Source organism: Tiliqua scincoides, chromosome 5 (genome assembly GCF_035046505.1).
Source record: "Tiliqua scincoides isolate rTilSci1 chromosome 5, rTilSci1.hap2, whole genome shotgun sequence".
Lineage (NCBI taxonomy): Eukaryota > Metazoa > Chordata > Lepidosauria > Squamata > Scincidae > Tiliqua > Tiliqua scincoides.
In genome coordinates this window covers 115,242,444-115,261,973 of record NC_089825.1, presented here as the reverse complement: position 1 = coordinate 115,261,973, position 19,530 = coordinate 115,242,444, and the positions used below count along the sequence as shown (strand labels likewise).

General features: G+C 43.8%; 1 protein-coding gene across 1 annotated transcript; it reads right to left on the bottom strand.

The window, feature by feature from the left end:
- Positions 1-6,064: 6,064 nt before the first annotated feature.
- On the bottom strand, positions 6,065-15,843 carry LOC136653305 (vomeronasal type-2 receptor 26-like). Its single transcript, XM_066630217.1, has 4 exons — positions 15,701-15,843; positions 14,452-14,743; positions 9,405-9,531; positions 6,065-6,963 (listed from the first exon to the last, which is right to left on the bottom strand). Exons 1-4 carry the CDS (start codon positions 15,841-15,843, stop codon positions 6,065-6,067), a joined length of 1,461 nt encoding a protein of 486 aa, XP_066486314.1.
- Between the last annotated feature and the right edge of the window lie 3,687 nt (positions 15,844-19,530).

The following is a 19,530-nucleotide window of genomic DNA, read 5'->3' as shown; positions in this document are numbered from 1 at the left end:
GTACCAGCAGACACCATCGCAAGTACCACTGGTGGTACCCATAGCTCTGGTTGAGAAACACTGGTGTAGAGAAAGTTTTTGCTCACACCACCATCCCCATGCAGAGAAGCCGTTGAGGATGACTTTTCACTCCTCAACCAATTGGTTCCCAGGCAGCATCCTCATTTGAAATAAACTCTAGAGATCAGAACCAGATCCTGCTTGACCAACACACTTACCCCGGGGTGTATCCCAATCTCTGCCTTTAATTCCCATCCTTCTACAGCTGTCAGTTTTGACTACAGTAACCTGGTTAAAACACAACACCCAATTATGTGACTCCATTTTATGTAGCCCCATTTTCCTGCCTTGTCTCTGCAGGGAGGAAGGGAGAAATGCCCCCCATCAACAAATTCAAAGAGGCATTCTAAAAAAACTAATGTTTTTCAAAGAATCTGTTGGATTGTATCCTAAGAAAATCAAACACCTTAAATCAATTGACCAAAATTAATCTTGTCAAATTTGTCCTGTTGGTCTCCATGGTGCTTAGGCAGGTGTTATTTGAATACGATTCATTGGCTATATCTTTATAGATTTTGAATATGGGGGATGAATGTGAGAATAGGGCTATTATTGGGGGTGCTTTGGGAACATATACAGAAGGGGCACTAAGAACAACCATCATGACTGATCCACAGGAAAACAAAGCACGACTAATACCTTAACTGATGGAGGACTCTGGTTACCTACAGCTAGTCACAAAAAGAAAAGATGTCACTGGAAGGATGAACACTTTTAAGAAAAAAAGGGGGGGGAATTATGTATAGGTGTATTTTGTGGACCCAATGTGTCTATTCAGTAGAATATTTGAATCACATCAAGAGCTTTGGATGTAAAATGTTACCTGCCAAGATTGCAGATTTGAAGGGTTCCATAATCCACTGTCAACGATTGCTCTGGGTTTTGACTTGGCTGTGCACATGTTATGTAAAGCATGTGCTATGGCCAAGGCTGCATTGAAGATGCTGTAACTTTGGCCGGTCATGCTCATTTCCATGAGAGTCCCAGGAAGTTTCTCTAGTTTTTCCTGCCCACTGCACATATCACCGCTCTCTTTGTCCTCGCTGGAATCAGCCACTAAGCAATCAAATGCCTTTTCCCAGAACACTTTGAGAAAATCATCTCCTTTTTGCAAGTTAGAATGCAGGCTCTGAAGAAATGTTGGAAACCCCTCAACTTCATTGGAGTGAATGGCAAGAGACAAGGCTCCATCAAAGGTTTGGATATCAAATCCCCTAAGCATCGTTTGGAATGAAAAGTCCCATTGGGCCGTCATAATCCACACTATACCTAAAGATGTTGTTATAATCCCTTCTATCATTGCACGTAAATATATAATCCATATCAAACATGTCATAGTTTGAGGTCTTGCATTTACGATGTATACTTTGATTTTGGAGCTGGTCATTGAAACCGTCTTGGCCCTTATTCGGTCATACGAGGTCATCATCTCAGTGACTTGGGATAAGGCTGGCATTTTAAAACTGAGGGCTATGCAGATTCCATGCTGGGAAAGCATGGGTGTTATGGTCTGTGCAAAACTCTCTCCATTTTCATCATCTGCTGTTATAATCCCAATCCACGTCCACTGGAAATGCCAAAGGAGAAGAATGATCCCTTTGTACTGATGTTCTTCATTGGGGACCATTCGGTAGAACGAAGGGAGCTGAGTTTTAACATCTTTCACTGGAGTTAATACACAATATGCAATCTAAAGAAAAGAAGAAGAAAAAAGATTTGTTCTTCAGAAAGAGCGGCAGAGTATTTGTTTAATAATAATTGGAAATATCTGCTGAAATGAAACCCGACTGAACATCTGCAATAAAATATATTTTAAGTGTTTTTATATGGGAGATATCGAATATTTATATGGGAGTATACCATGCAGATATAGGTTGAGCACCTCTTATCCAGAATTCCAAAATACAGAGTATTCCAAATTACAGAACTTTTTTGAGCACCAACATGACTTTAAAAAAAAAAACAAAAACTTTTTTGCCTAAGGAAATAAAATCAAAAACTGTGTTTCATGCACAAACCTTGTTTTATGCACAAAATTATTTTTAAAAATTGTATAAAATTATCTTCAGGCTATGTGCATAAGGGGTACATGAAACATAAATGAATTTTGTGTTTAGACTTGAGCCCCATCCCCAAGACCTTTCCTTATGTATACGTAAGTATTTCAAAATACAGAAAAATCTGATATCCAGAACACGTCTGGTTCCATACACTAAAATTCAAAGATCAAAGCCATTCCATTAACATGCCACACACATATTCACCTAATCTTGAATGAACACAATGAAAGCAACTGTAATAATACTTTCATTGGCATAATCATTTTCCTGAACAATGGAAAGAGCCTTTCTTACTGTGTTGGTTACACATATCTATCTTTCTCAGTCACCATGAGGAATAAACCCATAAATATTCTGCGGATATACTAGGAAGATAAAATTTGTATCTATCTTGGAAAAGACTCTTAGCAAACAGACTCAATGTACCTGCGGAATTTTATAGATGCCTAAGATAGTGGCCATGTGAAGGGAGATCTTAAAGTTACGTCCTCCAATGACAGCTATCAGATTCTTTTGCTGGTCACATTTGAAATTGGGGACAATCCTTTCCCAAGTGGATAAAAGTTTCAGGGTGTTCTGGTGAGTCATCCTTGCATTTGTGAAACTGTCAAAAATTTGGAACCCCAGGCTTACATTTGGTAAGATTTGGGGGCTCTCATTGATCTTCTTCAAAGCAAATGCCAAAGACAGGATCTGCTGGTAGTTTTTTGGTACGGAACTGAAGGAATAGTTAGATTTTGCATAAGATACTTATTCAAACCATGAAGGACCACCTCTTTGATATGCTTAAGAGCCATTACAATCAAGTAAAGTAGATCCCATTAATGGGATCTATCAGTAAAGTAGATCCCATTAATTTGAATGAGATTGAGGGCCCAACAGTTAAATGCACATGAAAGACAGAAGCAAGAAATAGATAGCTCATTTAAATTGTATAATTTTTCCTATCTTCCAATCACATGAATACTTTCCTTTTTAAGGTGAGGTGTGGGTATTGTAGACACAGAACACCCAATTAACTACCAGTTTTTCTCTATAACTGTTCTAATCTCACATATCCAACTTGACCTCTTTTTCAACTGGAATCTGAAAGTTTTGTGATCTTTCCTTGGAGAAAACAAAATTGGATCATTTACTGAACTGCCACCAAGTCAATTCAGTTGCCTCTGTGATCTTTTTTCTGGTTGCTGGGGGCAGTGGCCACCCAACACCCAGGGCCGTATATGGTACTGGGCTAAAACATGGGTGGGAAGGGTTCTGCTGCTATGCAGAACCAAATACACAAGATGAGAACTGCATGAAAGAGCCCAGGAGGAAGAAGGGGAGTGCAGAATAAAAAGATAAAAATGAAGAAGAGTGCAATACAAAATATGCAGACTTTTTTTCTAAGTAAGTAATTGTTTGTGGGTTGTATTTGTAGCTGGTATTGTCTGATTCAGTGCAGGTTACTGAAGAAGAAAATATCCTTACAGAATTTCTTGAATGAATTTCATTTTAGGTTGTTCACTGAAGTTCATTTCATCCAACAGACAAGCAAACTGAGTACCAATAGCTCCAATGATTATGTCTCCAGTCTGATAATACTTGCATGGAACTTGGGAGGGATCCGTCATGGCGCACATGGTGTGGGGGATGTTACATTCAGCCAACTGAAAGTGGTGCCACAGAATGAGAAACAGAAAAGGAAGTTCCTGTACCATCTCCAGGCAGTCCTCAACTCAGAATGCCCAATTTCTAGCAATCATCCACAGCCAGCCCAGATGCAACACCCTCCATTCTTTCAATGGCTCTGAATTTATCTTGAAAAAGGGAAATTGCAGACTGATGCAGTCCTGCTCATCATCTCCCCTTCTCCCCTCTGAACAGCACAGGGATATTTTATTCACTGTCTTGCTGAATGTGCTTGTTACCTTAGAAGAGCCCTGTGGGATTTTGCATGATTGCGGATGACTGACTCATAGTAATTTCAAGTAATTGATCCAGTGTATTGTGCTAGCTGAGAGCATATTTGCCCCAGAAGACAAGAAGAAACTCTGTTTGTGTGAGCCCACTGTAATTTAGTGGGATATGATGAATGACCCAGTAGAAAGAGAGAGAGCTGGAGAACTTTGTGGTTCTTAGATGGAACAGGGAGTGTTTAGCTGTATTTGAGACAGTAATTGGATTTCCATCCTGTGTGAGCTACCCTGCAGTGTATTCTCCTGGGAAAGCAGGTCTGCATTTCTTGACCTGCTTCCTTTCCTTGAGTATAGCTACAAGTACAGCTTAGCTCTTAACTGGCTTCAAAGCTCTTCACTGGATTGCCATGGTCAAGAGGATAGTTTCACTCCTTCATGTATAATCTAATTTGTACGATAGAGAGAAGTGTGATTTTAACATTTAGAGAGATTGTAAAATATGAGTTCCAATTGTACTGAATTTATTTTATAAATGTACTATTCTTCTCCAATAACGTAAGAAGTGTTTTATGGAATCTAAATCCTATGACAGCCCAGAGCATGCAGTGCCACTGATGGAGTATCCCGTGGGTGTCAGGACGCAGCTGGAGGTCTCCTTGGGGAAAGAGGACTTTCATCCCCTTCTCCTGGGGAAAGCCCCAAGCCCTGCAGTGGGGCTTCTCAAATCTGTGCTGGCTATTTTGCCAGTGCAGACTTGAGAGACTCTGTGTTGGGGCTTCTGGTTCAACATGGAGTTCAGGATACAGCAGAACAGTGCTCTCCAATCCTGCCCCCTCCCACCCTGAATATTTCCTCCACCCCACCCTCCCCCATCCTCATTCCTTCCTCCCCCATTCTCCAGAGGCTGCACCACACCATTGATTGCACTCATCCCTGCCAGCAGTGTCTCCTCCTTCTGCTGGTGCTGGGCCCAGTGCCTGACTGGTGCAGGCCCAGCACTGGCTCTCCTACTCATCAGGTGCCATAAACATGCTTTACGGAATGTTTACGGTACCCTGTGTCAGCGCTAGCGCTCAGTGCCAGTGCTGGCCTGGTTTAGGATTAGGTCATAAAACCAGCACAGAGAGAATAGTCTGGGATAGGCAGAAAAAACCCTCACTAATTACCAGTCTGGTGAAAGGCACAACATTCCTACCTGGCCCTTAGATGACCAAGTAATCTCAGACTATTCTTAGGGTTTGTGGGTTGGGTGTAGCATTCCTGAGCCCAGAATGGCAAAGGTAAGCACTGGCAGGGGGAAAAACACTGAGCTAAGCCTGCCCCAAACATGAACCAAACAGGTTCTTTATTGCTCCTTCTTGTATCTTGTGGGGCCATGCAATTTTGCCACCACTTGCTTACAGTGTGGCCATATTTAAGCAACTTGTGCTCAGCGATTCTCCTATATAGACTGTAGAACAGAACCATGCATAGGTTGCAATGGCAGAGATTGTAGTGAAAGTTCATGAACATATTTTTAATTGACTTCTGACCCTTGTACAGTACATACAAATCATTTAAAGTATCAGATACCAGTGGTACAGAGACAACACATCAACCATGAACATAAATAGTTAAAACTTAGATTCACTATTACTAGAAAAATTAAATGCATTTGTAATGATTGGGCTTTAATGCTCTCTTTTCTGATTTTTTTAGGGTTTAAGCAATGCAACCATCTCTTCTGACAGTAATCAGATTCAAAACATGCCCCCATTTCATGTAGTTGACAAGTGAATTTGAATGCAATGATCAGCTCTCAAATGGAATCCATTTAGTTACTGGATTGAATAATAAACCACAATTGTAAGCAAGTCCCAGGAATCCCTGATAAAATAAAAGTCACAGAAATCCAGTGGGAATTTTGGATTAGATGGAAAGAGCTGACAGATGAACTGGGAAAGAAAGACAGCTTAGGTTGAGCATGTGTGTTCTCAGCTCTGCTTATAACAAACATACTCTTTAAAAATAGAGACAAATGGGCAGCCAAAAACATTTAGGTTCTTACTACTTTCTCCCCATTAGCTGGTCCTTGCTATTCAGCTCAGGCCTCAGGATAACTATGTAACATTTGGGAAAGAAAATAAAACCCAATAAGCCAGCACCAGAGGCCAGGATGGAGAAGATCTCCACAGCCACCATGGATTTTCCCTTGGTGCTCAGGTAAGATGGAACAAAGGACAACCACACACTGCAAAAGACCAGCATGCTGAAGGTGATGAACTTGGCTTCATTGAAACTGTCTGGTAACTTCCTGGCTAGGAAAGCCACAATGAAACTGACAAAGGCCAGAAATCCCAGGTAGCCCAGAACACAATAGAACATAGTGACAGATCCTTCATTGCATTCCACTATGATTTCTTCAGTCAGAGAATCTGTGTCCAAATTTGGGAATGGAGGAGAAATGCAAAGCCACACAGTACAAATACTGACCTGAGTCAGGGAGCAACCCAGAAGAATAGAATTGGCTAGTCTTTTCCCCACCCATTTTCTCATTCTGCTCCCTGGCCTGGTGGCCAGGAAAGCCAAAACTACAGTGACGGTTTTTGCCAAAACACAAGAAACAGCCACTGTGAAGGTGACTCCAAATGCAATTTGTCGTACAGAGCAGGTCCCTGCCTGAGGCTGGCCAATGAATAGCAAAGAACAGAGGAAGCAGAGCAAGAGGGAGATGAGGAGAGTGTAAGTGAGGTCCCGGTTGTTGGCCTTGACAATAGGAGTGTTCTTGTTCCTGATGAATGTTCCTAGAACCAGAGCTGTGATCAGAGAGAAAGAGAAAGCTAGGAATGTTAAGGTGATCCCCAAAGATCCAGTGAAAGAGAGAAAGTTTAGATCTTTGGGGAGGCATCGATTTTGGTTCTTGTTTGGAAATTGATCTTCTGTACATCTGAAACAATCATTCATGTCTGAAAAACAGAATAGATGCTCTGTCATTATTTAATGTATTCTCATTCTTTTTGATGGGCTTTTTTATTGAAAATTAACAAATGATTCATAATTTGGGCTATATTAACTTAAAAATAAGCAGTATGACAAAGTGGCAATCCTTGCCCCGGTGCTGCCTGGGGCCACAACCACAAACTGCTCCCCCCCCCCCCACTGGCTGGGCTGCCACTCCTACCCCATGCCTCCCTTCCTGAAGGGGTTTTCTGAAACCTGCAGAATTTTCATGAGGCCTCTACAAGATTCAGAAAGGCTCTGGATGTGAGTGGAAAGAGGTTCTGGTTGCATTCAGAGGCTCAGCCAGCCCCAAACATGCTCTGGATACAGCACAGGCTTCTTAGCCTGCCTGTTTCCAGTGCAAGTTAGGATAGGGCTGCCCAAGTAAAATCCTATGCTGGCAGACCTTCCATTGATTCAAAGGGGCAAATGCCCCAAGCATGGAGTCCACAAACCTTTAGGACTGCATTGGAAGCCTCACTGAGGCTCCCAACACGGTCGGAAGCAAGGTGCTCGTCTGGAAGCACGGTTTAAGAGCCCGGGGAAGCTTCTGTTGACTTCCCTGGTGCACCCTGGAGTTGCGTGAGGTTCTGTGCGCTCCAGGTAAGTGGGGGGGGGAGGCTGCTTGGTGCGGTGGGGCACCATCATGGACTTTTACTCCGGGGCGCCCCAAAGGGAGGTCTGCTACTGGGGGCAGCTCCAGTGGTCTATTCGCTGCCCTAGCAATGGCTGTCATACAAATGCCATAAGGCACTTCACCACCACCAAGGAACATGCAGCACCAGTGGAGAGGTCAGAAAAACTTGGCGTTGGCCTCTGTGTCAGCAGGACATTGGAGAAGAATGCCAGATGGTAAGTGTCCCGCAAGGCAGCGGGAAGGCTTTTTGGGCACGGGGAGCCAGGGAGGGGGCAAATCTGGGTGAGGGGCAGGCAGTCCAGAGTGAAAACTGGGCCTGGAAGGGCTCAGGATGGTGGCAGAGGCTGCTGCCGAATCCTATCCCCCCTCCTGAGCTGCAGAGCCCAACATGAGCACCTTGGCTCTGAGCCAGTTAAGTAGCTGGCGCAGACTCGAGTAGACTCATTGGGGCTGCCAGAGTTCTACACAGGTTCCCTTGCCCCGAAGAGTCCTCCCATAGCTGCTGTGGCACCGCAGGATACAGCGGCTGTCATTTTGGTGGTGCTGTGCCACACGGTGCCAGGGCAGCAGAGGATTGGGCTGCTAGATAACTCAAATTCTGTTCTGGTCCATGCTGACATTTAAAGGTGAAATGAAATGACCAGCTGAAAGCGGTCGGTTATTTTTTTGATGCACCAGGATAGACCAAAAATCAGTATGTCATAATGCTTGCTTGGGACATTTGCCAACATATTCTGATAAAATTATGTCCTTGGAAGTGATGGCAATGAAGATAGTATTTCATTATTCATTAAAGGGCATTATTCATTAAAGGGAGAGGACACTCTGTTCCAGAACCACCATTCAGAGCGCAATACCATAGTCTTCCAAGACTGAAGGATGCCAACAAAGGGCTTAATCCTATTCAATTTTCCAACACAAATGTAGCCATGTCAACAGGGTGCACACTGCGCCCTGTGGTGAGGGGGCAGAGTCAGAGGCCTCCTTAAGATAAGGAAACATTTGTTCCCTTACATTGTGGCTACATTGTGGCTCCATCAGTGCTGGAAAGTTGGATAGGATTGAACCCTTACTTTGTTTCTCATTCTGTAACATGCTAGGGATGAGTATCATAACTGAGGCCCAATCCTATCTGACTTTTCAGCACGGAGGCAGCCTAAGTGCAGCCCTGAGCCTCTGTGAGTGCCCCACCACCACAGGATGCTGCACATGCCCCTTTGGCACAGCTGTGTCAGCGCTGGAACATTGGATAGGATTGAGTTCTAAGTTTTCTTCATCCTTTTTTCTGCTTTCAAGAACTGAACATGTACTGGAGGAAAAACAACAAAATACAGCAGGCTATCACCACATTTTTTTTAAACAAATTGAGCATCTACAATTAATGTTCTATGAGAAACTCCTCATTTCCAGATGTCTTCCCTCACGGTGTGGTCATCATTCTTTTTGCTGACATGTGCCATCCATGCTTCCGGCAGGAGCAACCACAGATCAACCAGGTGTTATTCATTCTTGGCAATTGACCTCCTTAATCCTTCACCACATGGCTTATATCAGTGACCCCTTCACCCTCTCACCACCCAGTGATCAGCAGCGACAGTGACTCCTCATGGCTCTGTTCTCTCACAATGACTTCTCAACTGTGTTGATCTCTCTTCCAAAGAACGACCAGAGTTACTCCCACTCAGCTTCTTCAGGCAAGACGATAGCTTAACCTGTGAAGCTTAACAGCTTGATCAAATTGGTCACAACACTGCATATAATCCTTCCTACCTTTTTGGTTGGAAATCTTGCCGTCTGGACATGGAACACAATCATAGCAACAAAATGGCTCTCCCTCCTTCGTTTTTCTGCGGTAACCTGGATAGCAGTTGTCATTACACAGAGCAAGAGGCAGCACCTATCCATTTAAAAAAATGAGAAATGTCTTTGGCTGCAAATTAGTTGTCAGAGGAACCATTTATTTATCTCAAGAATCATGGATAAATATAAAGAACAGGGAGATACATTGACAGTTTACGAAGATTTATGAGGATTTTAGCAGAAAGAGAAAAATGGGATCAGAATGATTGGGTTTGTTTCCCAGAAGGCCCCCTCAGCTAATCAACACTTTTCACTTCTCAGGTCAGATCCCCATTGGCTGTTAAATTATGTCCAATTACAATGCTATGTCAGAAAAGGACCAATTTCTTATGCTTTGACTGCTTCTGAATACAGAGGATCATCATCCGACATTCAGAGGCACACTTTAGCTACAGTGACCATTACCCTAAATTGATTCCCAGCAGAGGCTGCCCATAACTATGTAACGTTGACACAGTAATCAAGGAATTTTTTGGGGGGACGATGACTTTCACCTCATAAAAGCTTGTTTTTCCACATGCTACAGCTGAAAACATGTTTCATCCCACCTGATTAAATGTGTTGTGCCATCTGATGGCCTCTTTGTAGACACTGCACTCTCGGTCAGGGGAAGCTTGTGGATCCATCCTTCCTACATTCACTTGTAAAAAGGACTGATTTGGGAATGTAACCCAGTTCACAAGATCAAATCCAGCTGCTAGTTCCCCATTCTCATCAAAAGACACCATGTCCCCTGCACTGTTGTTAAATGAGATGCTCCTCAGGAAAGGGTGAAGCTAGAGTGAGGAGAATTGAGATTTTACAAGATGATGAAAGAGATTATGATGATTGTATGTTTCACTTTAATACTACAACAGTTTAGTCCCTTGAATCATTTCCTAAGCAGGAAAGCATTTGAAGAGGTTCCTGCAATCCAGGCCAGGGGCTACCCTCCAGTTTCTCATGCCAGCAAGCCACTGAGGAGCAGAAAGTGGGTTCTTGCCCTGTTCTTGCTGACCTTCAGGTACACACCAAGGGCCCGTGGGATGGGCCACAGGAGGGAAGGGGAATGTGTTGGGAGGGACATGTTGGCAGAAGATCCAGGGTATATCAGGGAGGGAGAGGTCAATCAATCTTGTAGCAGCTGCTTACACCAGGATACTTCACAGAGTGCCTCCTGGCTTTCCTTGGACAAACACCAGCAAAATAATTGGAGTAGGTTCAAGGAGACACATAGGTGATTTGGTAACCTACCAGGAAGAGGGAACTATTTGTCTGGGGAGCTGAGTGGACTCAGCTGGCTGGCTGAAGGAGGGGCTCAATGCTGCTTCTGCTCATCTGCTTGACCTGCCTACCAGGGAGAAATTAAAAAAAGGACTTGCATCCTGCAGGCTGTCTGATCATTTCCCCCCCCCCCATATTATACTGAACAGCCCCCATTGGCACAGTTATACACTATAACATGGTGGGGGATGAAAACTGAATCAGTCCAGATATGAAACCTTACCTGCCATGGTTGCAGATTTGGAAACTCCATTCTATATCTGTCTGCCATTGCTCTGAGTTTGGCCCGGGTTGATAATAACTCATTTAAAGCATTTGCTATGGCATGGACTGCATTGTAGATGCTATAACTCTGGCCAGTCATGCTCATTTCACAAAGAGTGCCAGGGAGGCTCTCCAACTTCTCTTGCCCAGTGCAAATATCACTGCTGTCCTTGTTGTCATTGGAACCAAAAACTACACAACCAAAGGCCTCTTTCCAGAAGACCTTGAGAAAATCATCTTCTTTTTGCAAGTTGGGATGGAGGTTCTGAAGGTATTTTGGAAATCCCTGCACTTCAGTGGAGTGAATTGCAAAAGACAAGGCACCATCAAAAATCTGTATATCAAAATACCGTTGCATTGTTTGAAAGGAAAAATCCCAATGGGCTGTCATAATCCACACTTTGCCTATGGAAACCATTGTAATACCTTTTAATACTGTAGCTAGATATATCATCCATGTTAAACCTGTTATGGTCTGGGATCTTGCATTTACAACATAAACATTGACATTGGAGTTGATTAGCGACCTGGCAGCCTGGTTGGATTCAAATGAACTCAGTGTCTGAATTGCTTGAGAAATGGCTGGTATTTTTCCAATGAAAGCTGTACAGATTCCATCTTGTGAGAGCATTGGCATTAGGGTCTGCACAAACTTTTCTCCATTATCATCATCTGATGCAGTGATCCCAATCCACACCCATCGGAAATACACAAGTAGATGAACAATCCCTTTATACTGATACTTCTCATTGGGAACCATTCGATAGAAAGAAGGGAGCCGGTTTTTAACATTTGTTACTGGAGTTAATACACAATAGGCAATCTAAGGAGAGAGAGAGAGAGAGATTTTTTACAAGTGGCTGAACTGATGCTAATGATTTATTCCAAACATCTGCTAGAATAAAAGACAATGTAATTTCCAATACTCCTATTTTTTTTAAAGAGGAATACATTTGAAAGAATTAACTATGCAAGTATTTGCATTAGTGGCATTTGCTCTTATAACCTGGACATTTCAATCCTCTTTCTCTCACTGATTCCAATTTATTTGGTTTTTGCGGAATAGGACACAATGCTATTCAAAGTGAATTCTGTCTTCATGTTATTAAACAACTATATAGTCACTTCTATATTAAATGTAAAACAATCATTTTCTTTCCATTTTTATAATATCAACCAATCATAAAAATATTTCTCTTCATTAAAATGATATTGATTTTTCCAATATTAATCAAAACTGAAAATAGACATATGCATTTACATCTATGATATGTAATAAAAATTTTTTTGTTTGTTTTCTGTTGTGTGCATGCATGTGAAATGTGTTTATTTCTGTCCCTCATTCTGGGTCAAATTCCTTATTCAACAAGGTCAGATTTCTTTACCCAGGGGCAATACTAAAAGTCAGCATGGGAACAAGGAGCAAGAGTGCCACAAAGGCAAAGAAATGTTGACCATTAGAATCTCATTAGATCCTTTATCATGGGAGGAAGAAACCACAACCTGCCTGTCCTAAAGAGTCTGCCATTTCCCTTTAAGTATTTAAATATATCTGACCATTAAGATCTTCCAGGATAGTCTGGCTCTGCATGTTGTCACAAAATAAATTTAGGCTGGCAAACACATGGGACAGAGACATTTCTGCAGTGTCCCCCAAGATGTGGAGCTCTGTGCCGCAGATGGTTTTGCAGATATCCTCTCTCTCTCTCTCTCTCTCTCTCTCTCTCTCTCTCTCTCTCTCTCTCTGAGGCATTCTTTAAGAAGGCATTGAAAATAGACCCTCTCTGCCAGACAGATTAGCTTCAGCTAATTTAGGATAATGGCTGGTGTTGCCTGTATTATGATTTCTTCTTGGGCAGCCCAATCCTGAGCTGCCAGGTGCCCAGAGGAGAAGTGGTACCAAAACAGCTGCTGCTGCATCCTATGGGTGCTGGGCAACCACTGGAGTCTCCTCAGGGGAAGGGGACATTCGTCTCCTCCAGGTGAGGGGGCATACCTGGCAATGGGGCTACTCAAGTCTGCTCTGGTTATTTTGATGGTGCAGAATTGAGAGTCTCCATGTTGGGCCAGAAGGCCCTACATGGAGTTCAGAATCCAATGGAGCAGAGCTCCACCAGTCCTGTACCCCTCCTGCCCTGCTCCTTACCTCCCCCTGCCCCGCTTCCCCCCCCCCCAGAATGTCTCTCCCCTGCCCTGACCAATCTCTCCGCAACCTGAAGTTCTTTCCTTGCTCTGGGTGGCATGTGGCAGGCTTCTGGCTGACGCTGGGCTCAGCACCAAAGCTGACCCAGTGCTGAGTGTCCCAGGCATACCTTACAGCATGTTTGCAACACTCCATACCGGCATAAGACCGGCTCCCAGAGCGCAGGATTGGGTTCCCAGTCTCTTATTTTGGTTATTGTATTTGTATTTGGTTATTGGTTTTATGCAAGAGAGGAGAATGATGGCTGGAGTATCTCCAATGATATAGCCCAGGGGTGTCAAACATAAGGTCCACAGGCTGGATGCAGCCCCCCCCCCAAGCTCATTATCTGGCCCTCGGTCTCTCCCAGCACCACCATCAGCTGCTCTTAGTTGCGAAACTGTGCTGAGGGGTCACTGCTGCAAGGGCAAACCACATGATAATTGAACACTCCCACATCTTGCAACTATGATCAAGATTTGTGTAGTTTCTCTTCTGTTATTTGCAACTAATAGCCTCCTATGTGAGAAAAAAGTGCTTGTTTCTGGTCATGGCCTGCTTAATGACATCACTACCTGCTTTGTGATATCACTTTCGACACTCAGCAGGAATCATGAATGCTATTCGGCCTGCTGTATGAAACTAATTGGGCACCCCTGATCTAGCCATCACTCTCCATGCTTCCTCTTCTGTTCCCTCCCAAGAAGGATTGGGAAGAGGAAGAACAGAAAAGAAGGCCCTGTCTGCCAATCTGCCATTATCTGGGATAATGGTCTCACGGAGCCTCGTGCATGGGTTGGTTTTGCCCTAAAACCCTTTGCCTTAGAACAGTGATTTTCAATTTTTTTTAGTCTCATGGCACACTGACAAGATACTAAAATTGTCAAGGCATACCATCAGTTTTTTGACAATTGACAAGGCACACCATGCTGTCGGTGGGGGGTTCACATCCTCCAATGGCCCTACAAATAAATGACCCTCCCGCAAACTCCCATGGCACACCTGCAGACCATTCACGGCACACTAGTGTGCTGTGGTTGAAAATGGCCAACTTAGATGTTCACTAAAAGAAGAATGGTAAATGTTATTTTCTAAAAATATATATTTTTTTAAAAAACCTAGCAGGTTCTATCCTTCTTGCATCCATTTGCACATTCATGGCAATTGCTCCAATGATCAGCTCTCTGAGCTGATAGTACTTGTATGGATGCTGAAAGGGATCAGTACATACACACTGATCAATTGTACCTGAGGAATTTTGTAGATGTCCAACACAGTAGCCATTTGAAGAGAAATGTCAGAGTTGCGTCCCCCAATGACAGACACCACATTCTTTAGTTTATCACATACAAAGTTGGGGACCGTCCTTTCCCAGTTGGAAAGAAGTCGCAGGATATTCTGATGAGTCATCCTTGCACTAAAATAGCTGTCATAGATCTGAAAACCCAGGCTTACATTGGGCAAGATCTTGGGGTTCTCGTTGATCTCCTTCACAGCGAATACCAAGGATAGGACATGCTGGTAGTTCTTTGGGGTTGCACTAAAGGAAGAATCATATAATGTATAAGATATATTCTCAACCCCAGAAAATATCTGTTTGAGATTGTGGTATTGCATTTATCATCATAGCTACACATTTTATTAGTTCTGATGTTGCTGTATCTTCAAATCTATAGAAAAGGAGAAAAAAAATGAAGTAGCACAATCTTTCCTAGAATGTGAACGCATGGAATCAGTACAAAACTAGGCTATTCTTTTCAGAACGTCCATATGATTCTATAAAGAAAGGACTGTATAACTAGAGTTTCTGTACGGTTTTTATTGGCAAGATTCAGAACCCAATCCTAGGCATGTCTACTCAGAAGTAAGTCCCATTATAGTCAATGGGGCTTGTTCCCAGGTAAGTGTGGATAGAACTGCAGCATCACAGCCCAATCCTATGCATGTCTACTCAGAAGTAAGTCCCATTATAGTCAATGGGGCTTGTTCCCAGGTAAGTGTGGATAGAACTGCAGCATCACAGCCCAATCCTATGCATGTCTACTCAGAAGTAAGTCCCATTAGAGTCAATGGGGCTTACTCCCAGGAAAGTGTGGATAGGATTGGGCTATAAGTCAGTTATCTCATCTGATCTCAGAAGCTAAGCAGGGTCAGGCCTGGTTAGTACTTGGATGGGAGACCGCCTGGGAATACCGGGTGCTGTAGGCTTATACCATAGTCTTTCGAGACTGAAGGTTGCCAACCAAGTCAGTTAAGTGCCTGCACCCCCAGACCACCGCACTGGCCTAGCTCAGTAGCACAGGATTACATTTTGTGCCAGTCAAGCGGGGCTTGCATTGGCCTCCTTGCTCTCCCAGTAGCACAGAAGTGCTTTGTGGCACTTCCATGACATTGGTGGGCCAGTGCAAAGGACTTGTGCAGGCTCAACCAGAGGTTGGGATTGTGTTCTTAGTGCATATCCTTAGTGTATAAAGAGGGGAAAAAATGATTTCCTTACAGAAGTTCATCATTGAACATGGTTTTGGGCTGCTTGCCGAAGAATACTTCATCGGCTAGAAAGCCAAACTGAGTAGCAATTGCTCCAATGATCAGATCTCCGAGCTGATAGTACTTGTATGGATGCTGAAAGGGATCGGTCATGGCAGACACAGCAGCCTGTGCCCTGTCTTTAGTTTGAGGCAACCACAGCCATGTAAACACCACCAGCAACAGAAGCACCTCTGCCATCCGAGTTAGAATCTTGACGTCGAATGTCCAGGTTCTGTTTATTCAGTCCAGATGCAAAATCTTTCCTTTACTGGGTCTGGAATTCTTCTGAGCCAGAAAAACCACTAAAGACCAGCCTGGTGCAGCCTGGCTGTTAATAATTCCTTATTAACCACTTGAAATTTCACAGGGTTATGTTATTCACCTTGTGATTGACTGTAGTGATTACCTTAGAAAAGCCATGTGGGATATGGCAAGCTGGTTTCCTAGCAATCTGGACTAAATACAGGCTTCAAGATATTCTCTCCAGAGCATTTCACTGGCCCAAATATCACTTGCAGCAGGGGAGCAGAAGAAAACATGTTAGTCAGAACTCAACATATCTCAGTGGGACATGTAATCTCAGTATGATCCATAGGAAGAAAAATAGAAACAGGACCATAAAACTCCAACCCAGGGGCAAAGGGAGTGGTGACATATTTGAGAAAAAGTTAGATTCATATCACTGTCCTCCGTTCAGTGGCAATCCTAGACCCTGTGCTACCCAGAGCCAGGACCAAAAAATGATGCCCACCCACTGGTTGCATCTCAAGACTTTCTAAGGACTGGAGAGACCTTGTGTGGCCTCCCCAGCCCTCAGAAGGCCTTCTGAGGCATCCGGAACACCTGAAAACATCACTTCCAGTTTTTTTTGGAGAAAACCAGAAGTGACGTTATAAGGCCTACTGGAGGTCTTAGGCCTTCTGAAGGTCAAGTGGGTATGCCCAGCCTCTCCAGCCCTCATAAGGCTTCCATACAGGGAAGCTGCATACATGGGTGGACCTCAGGATGGCACAGCTAGGGGCATGGCACTGACCCCCCAGCCATGCCACCTGGGAGAACTTTCACCCATGAACCCCCCCGGGTATTCCACAGCCTCCCTTTTCCCCTTGCATGATGGCAAGACTATCACACTGTGATCTGCTCTTTCTGGGAATTGCCTTGATGGGTATTCTGAATCTCTGTCTAGTATAGGCCTGCTTGAATTAATGGATGTAGATAGAATCTACCTGGGAGATTATAGTATTATGGTGTGGCAGAAAATGTCAGAAATTATCTCTTTTTTTACCTTATTTTGGTCTATTTTGGACCCTTTCAGCACCTAGAAGGCTTCTGTGTTGACTCAGCACCTTGAAAAGACTACTGAGTCATCCAAATGCAGTCACCATTTTCCTTTGTTGTCGCTGTTGTTGACCTTCTCCTTCTTCCTTATCTGTCTGGTAAACAAGGAACTTGGCCTGAATCAGCTCTTTTGACTGTGAAGATCACTCGATTCTGCAGTGGGAAATTTGAGGGCACATTTGACAATCCCCTCCTTCCCATGGCCCAAACCTATATGAAAATGTCAGCGCCTGAATGCATATTCTGCTGGGAGAAGCATCGGATGCAGGTGGAGGTGGGGTGTCAGCTGCAATCCTTGCTTACAAGAGGAAAAGAGCATGAGCTATGGCTCATAGAGTCAGCCACTGAAATCTCACACACATGCAAATTCACAGCCCAATCCAGAGCTGCCCAATCACAGCCCAATGGCAGCCCAATCCAAAATGGCTGCCACTGCATCCTATGGGCGCCAGACAGCCACCAGAGTCTTCTCAATGGAAGAGAACATTTGTTCCTTTTCCCCTGGTAAAGGCACAGTCCCCGTAATGGGGCTACTCAAGTCTGTGCCTGCTATTTCTGTGATGGGCCGGAAGGCCCAACATGGTGTTCAGGATCTGGCAGAGCATAGCCCCATTCTCTCCCTGTTCCCTCCCCCTGCCCCGTCATCCCCTTGCCCCAGAATGTCTCCCCTGGCCCAACTAACTTCTCTGCCACCAGAGTTCTTCACTTGCTCTGGGCAGCATGTGGCAGGCTTCCAGCTGGTGCTGGGCTCAGCGTGGACTGCACTGGGCCGGCACCAGTACTGACCTGGCACTGACTCGGTGCTGAATGTAGGGCCGGTGTGCAGAGGTCAGGATTGGCCTCACAGAAACATGACTAGAAAAAAATAGAAATACTAGGAAACGATACCCATGAAAGCGAAAAGCACAACCATAATTAATAAACCATAATTTAACAGCCCAATCCTAACTGGGCCTTACGGTTTCAAATCAGAAAAATAGTTGCAAATGGATGCCTTTGGGCAAGTAGAACTGGAGAGAGAAATGGATGATGTGGAGGAACCCACAACTTTCTGCTTTGATCAATGACCCTATATTAGGAGGACCTTGATAAAAGAGAAACATTTCTAACCCTACCTGGGACAAAGTTGTGACTGACTCTTGGGAATGACAGCTTAGGAATCAAGCTGGAGTTTGGAGACAGTGTGCACATTTTGGAAATGAAGTCACTGGCATAAACATATTTTAAATAAATCCAAGCTTGTTTTATACTAAGTGCAACTTCAGTTACACAATTAGTTACACAATACTTGCCTTTTACCAGAAAGTAGAGGGAGAATTAAGGACAGAATAGCAGTGCCATCTCTATGATGAATATGTCGCCATGACAAGCAGCATCCTGTCCTGCCATTTATCGCACTGGAACCTCTGAAAAGATGACAAAAGTTCTAGACCACTTTCCCACAAAAAAGGTCATAAACTGGTTAATGGATCAAACCGTATATAGGTTACAAAATGACTCCATGAACAAAATGGCTTCATTGCCATCTCTATAACAAGTATGTCACCATCACCAACAGGTGTTGTTCCACCATTTCTCATTCTGTCAGTGGCAGACCTCCCATACATTCTATGGGGAAAATGCCCCAGGCACTTCCCCAATGCATCCTGGAGTCATGGGAGGTTCCGAGAGTTCCAGGTAAGGCTAGGGTGGTCCACCACTGCACTCTGGGCCCTCAGGTGATGATGATGATGATGATGATGAAGATGATGATGATGACTTCTAGCCCATTTTCAACAAATAAATTTCATAAATTGGTTCACAGAGCAAACCGTATCTACTGTAGATACTCGCCTATAAGGCAAGAAATTTCTACCAATAAATCAAGCAAAGATTGTCTCCTTGTCTTATCTGCAAGTCTCTCAGGGGTCAGCACTGTTCAGGCATGTCTCACCAGCCAGGAGAAGCTTGGAGGAGATTTAAAAGTGCCTGCAGAGGGTCTGTGAAGCATCCGAGGAACACTTTGAGTGACTGTAGGCAGCTTCCAAGCAGGCTGCTTTGTTGACATTTGTCGGAGCTCCGTTGTAGACTCTTCTGAACAGGCTCCTTAACTTTAAACCCAGGAGTGGCCCTCAAAATGGCAGTGAACAATATAAAAAGTTGTTTGGCAGCAATGGAAGCAGGGTGTTGTACTGTGGTAAGCTGTTTATGCTGCTTTATATTGGTGCTGCATTTGTTTTGGATGGTTCTTAAAACTACAAATGCTTTTCTGCAGTTTCGAACCTGGATTTTTTTTTTTTTAACAATCAATGCAAAGTTCAGTTCTGTTGCTTTGGGGGATGGCACACAACACTACATAAGCAGTATAAGCCCTTCTAAAGGGCTCCCCAAGCCTCTGCAAGTCTGAAAAATAGGGGGGGGAAATCAGGCAATTGTTATTTTCATGATGTTCTTTTTGTTCTTTTTTACAGACTTACAGAG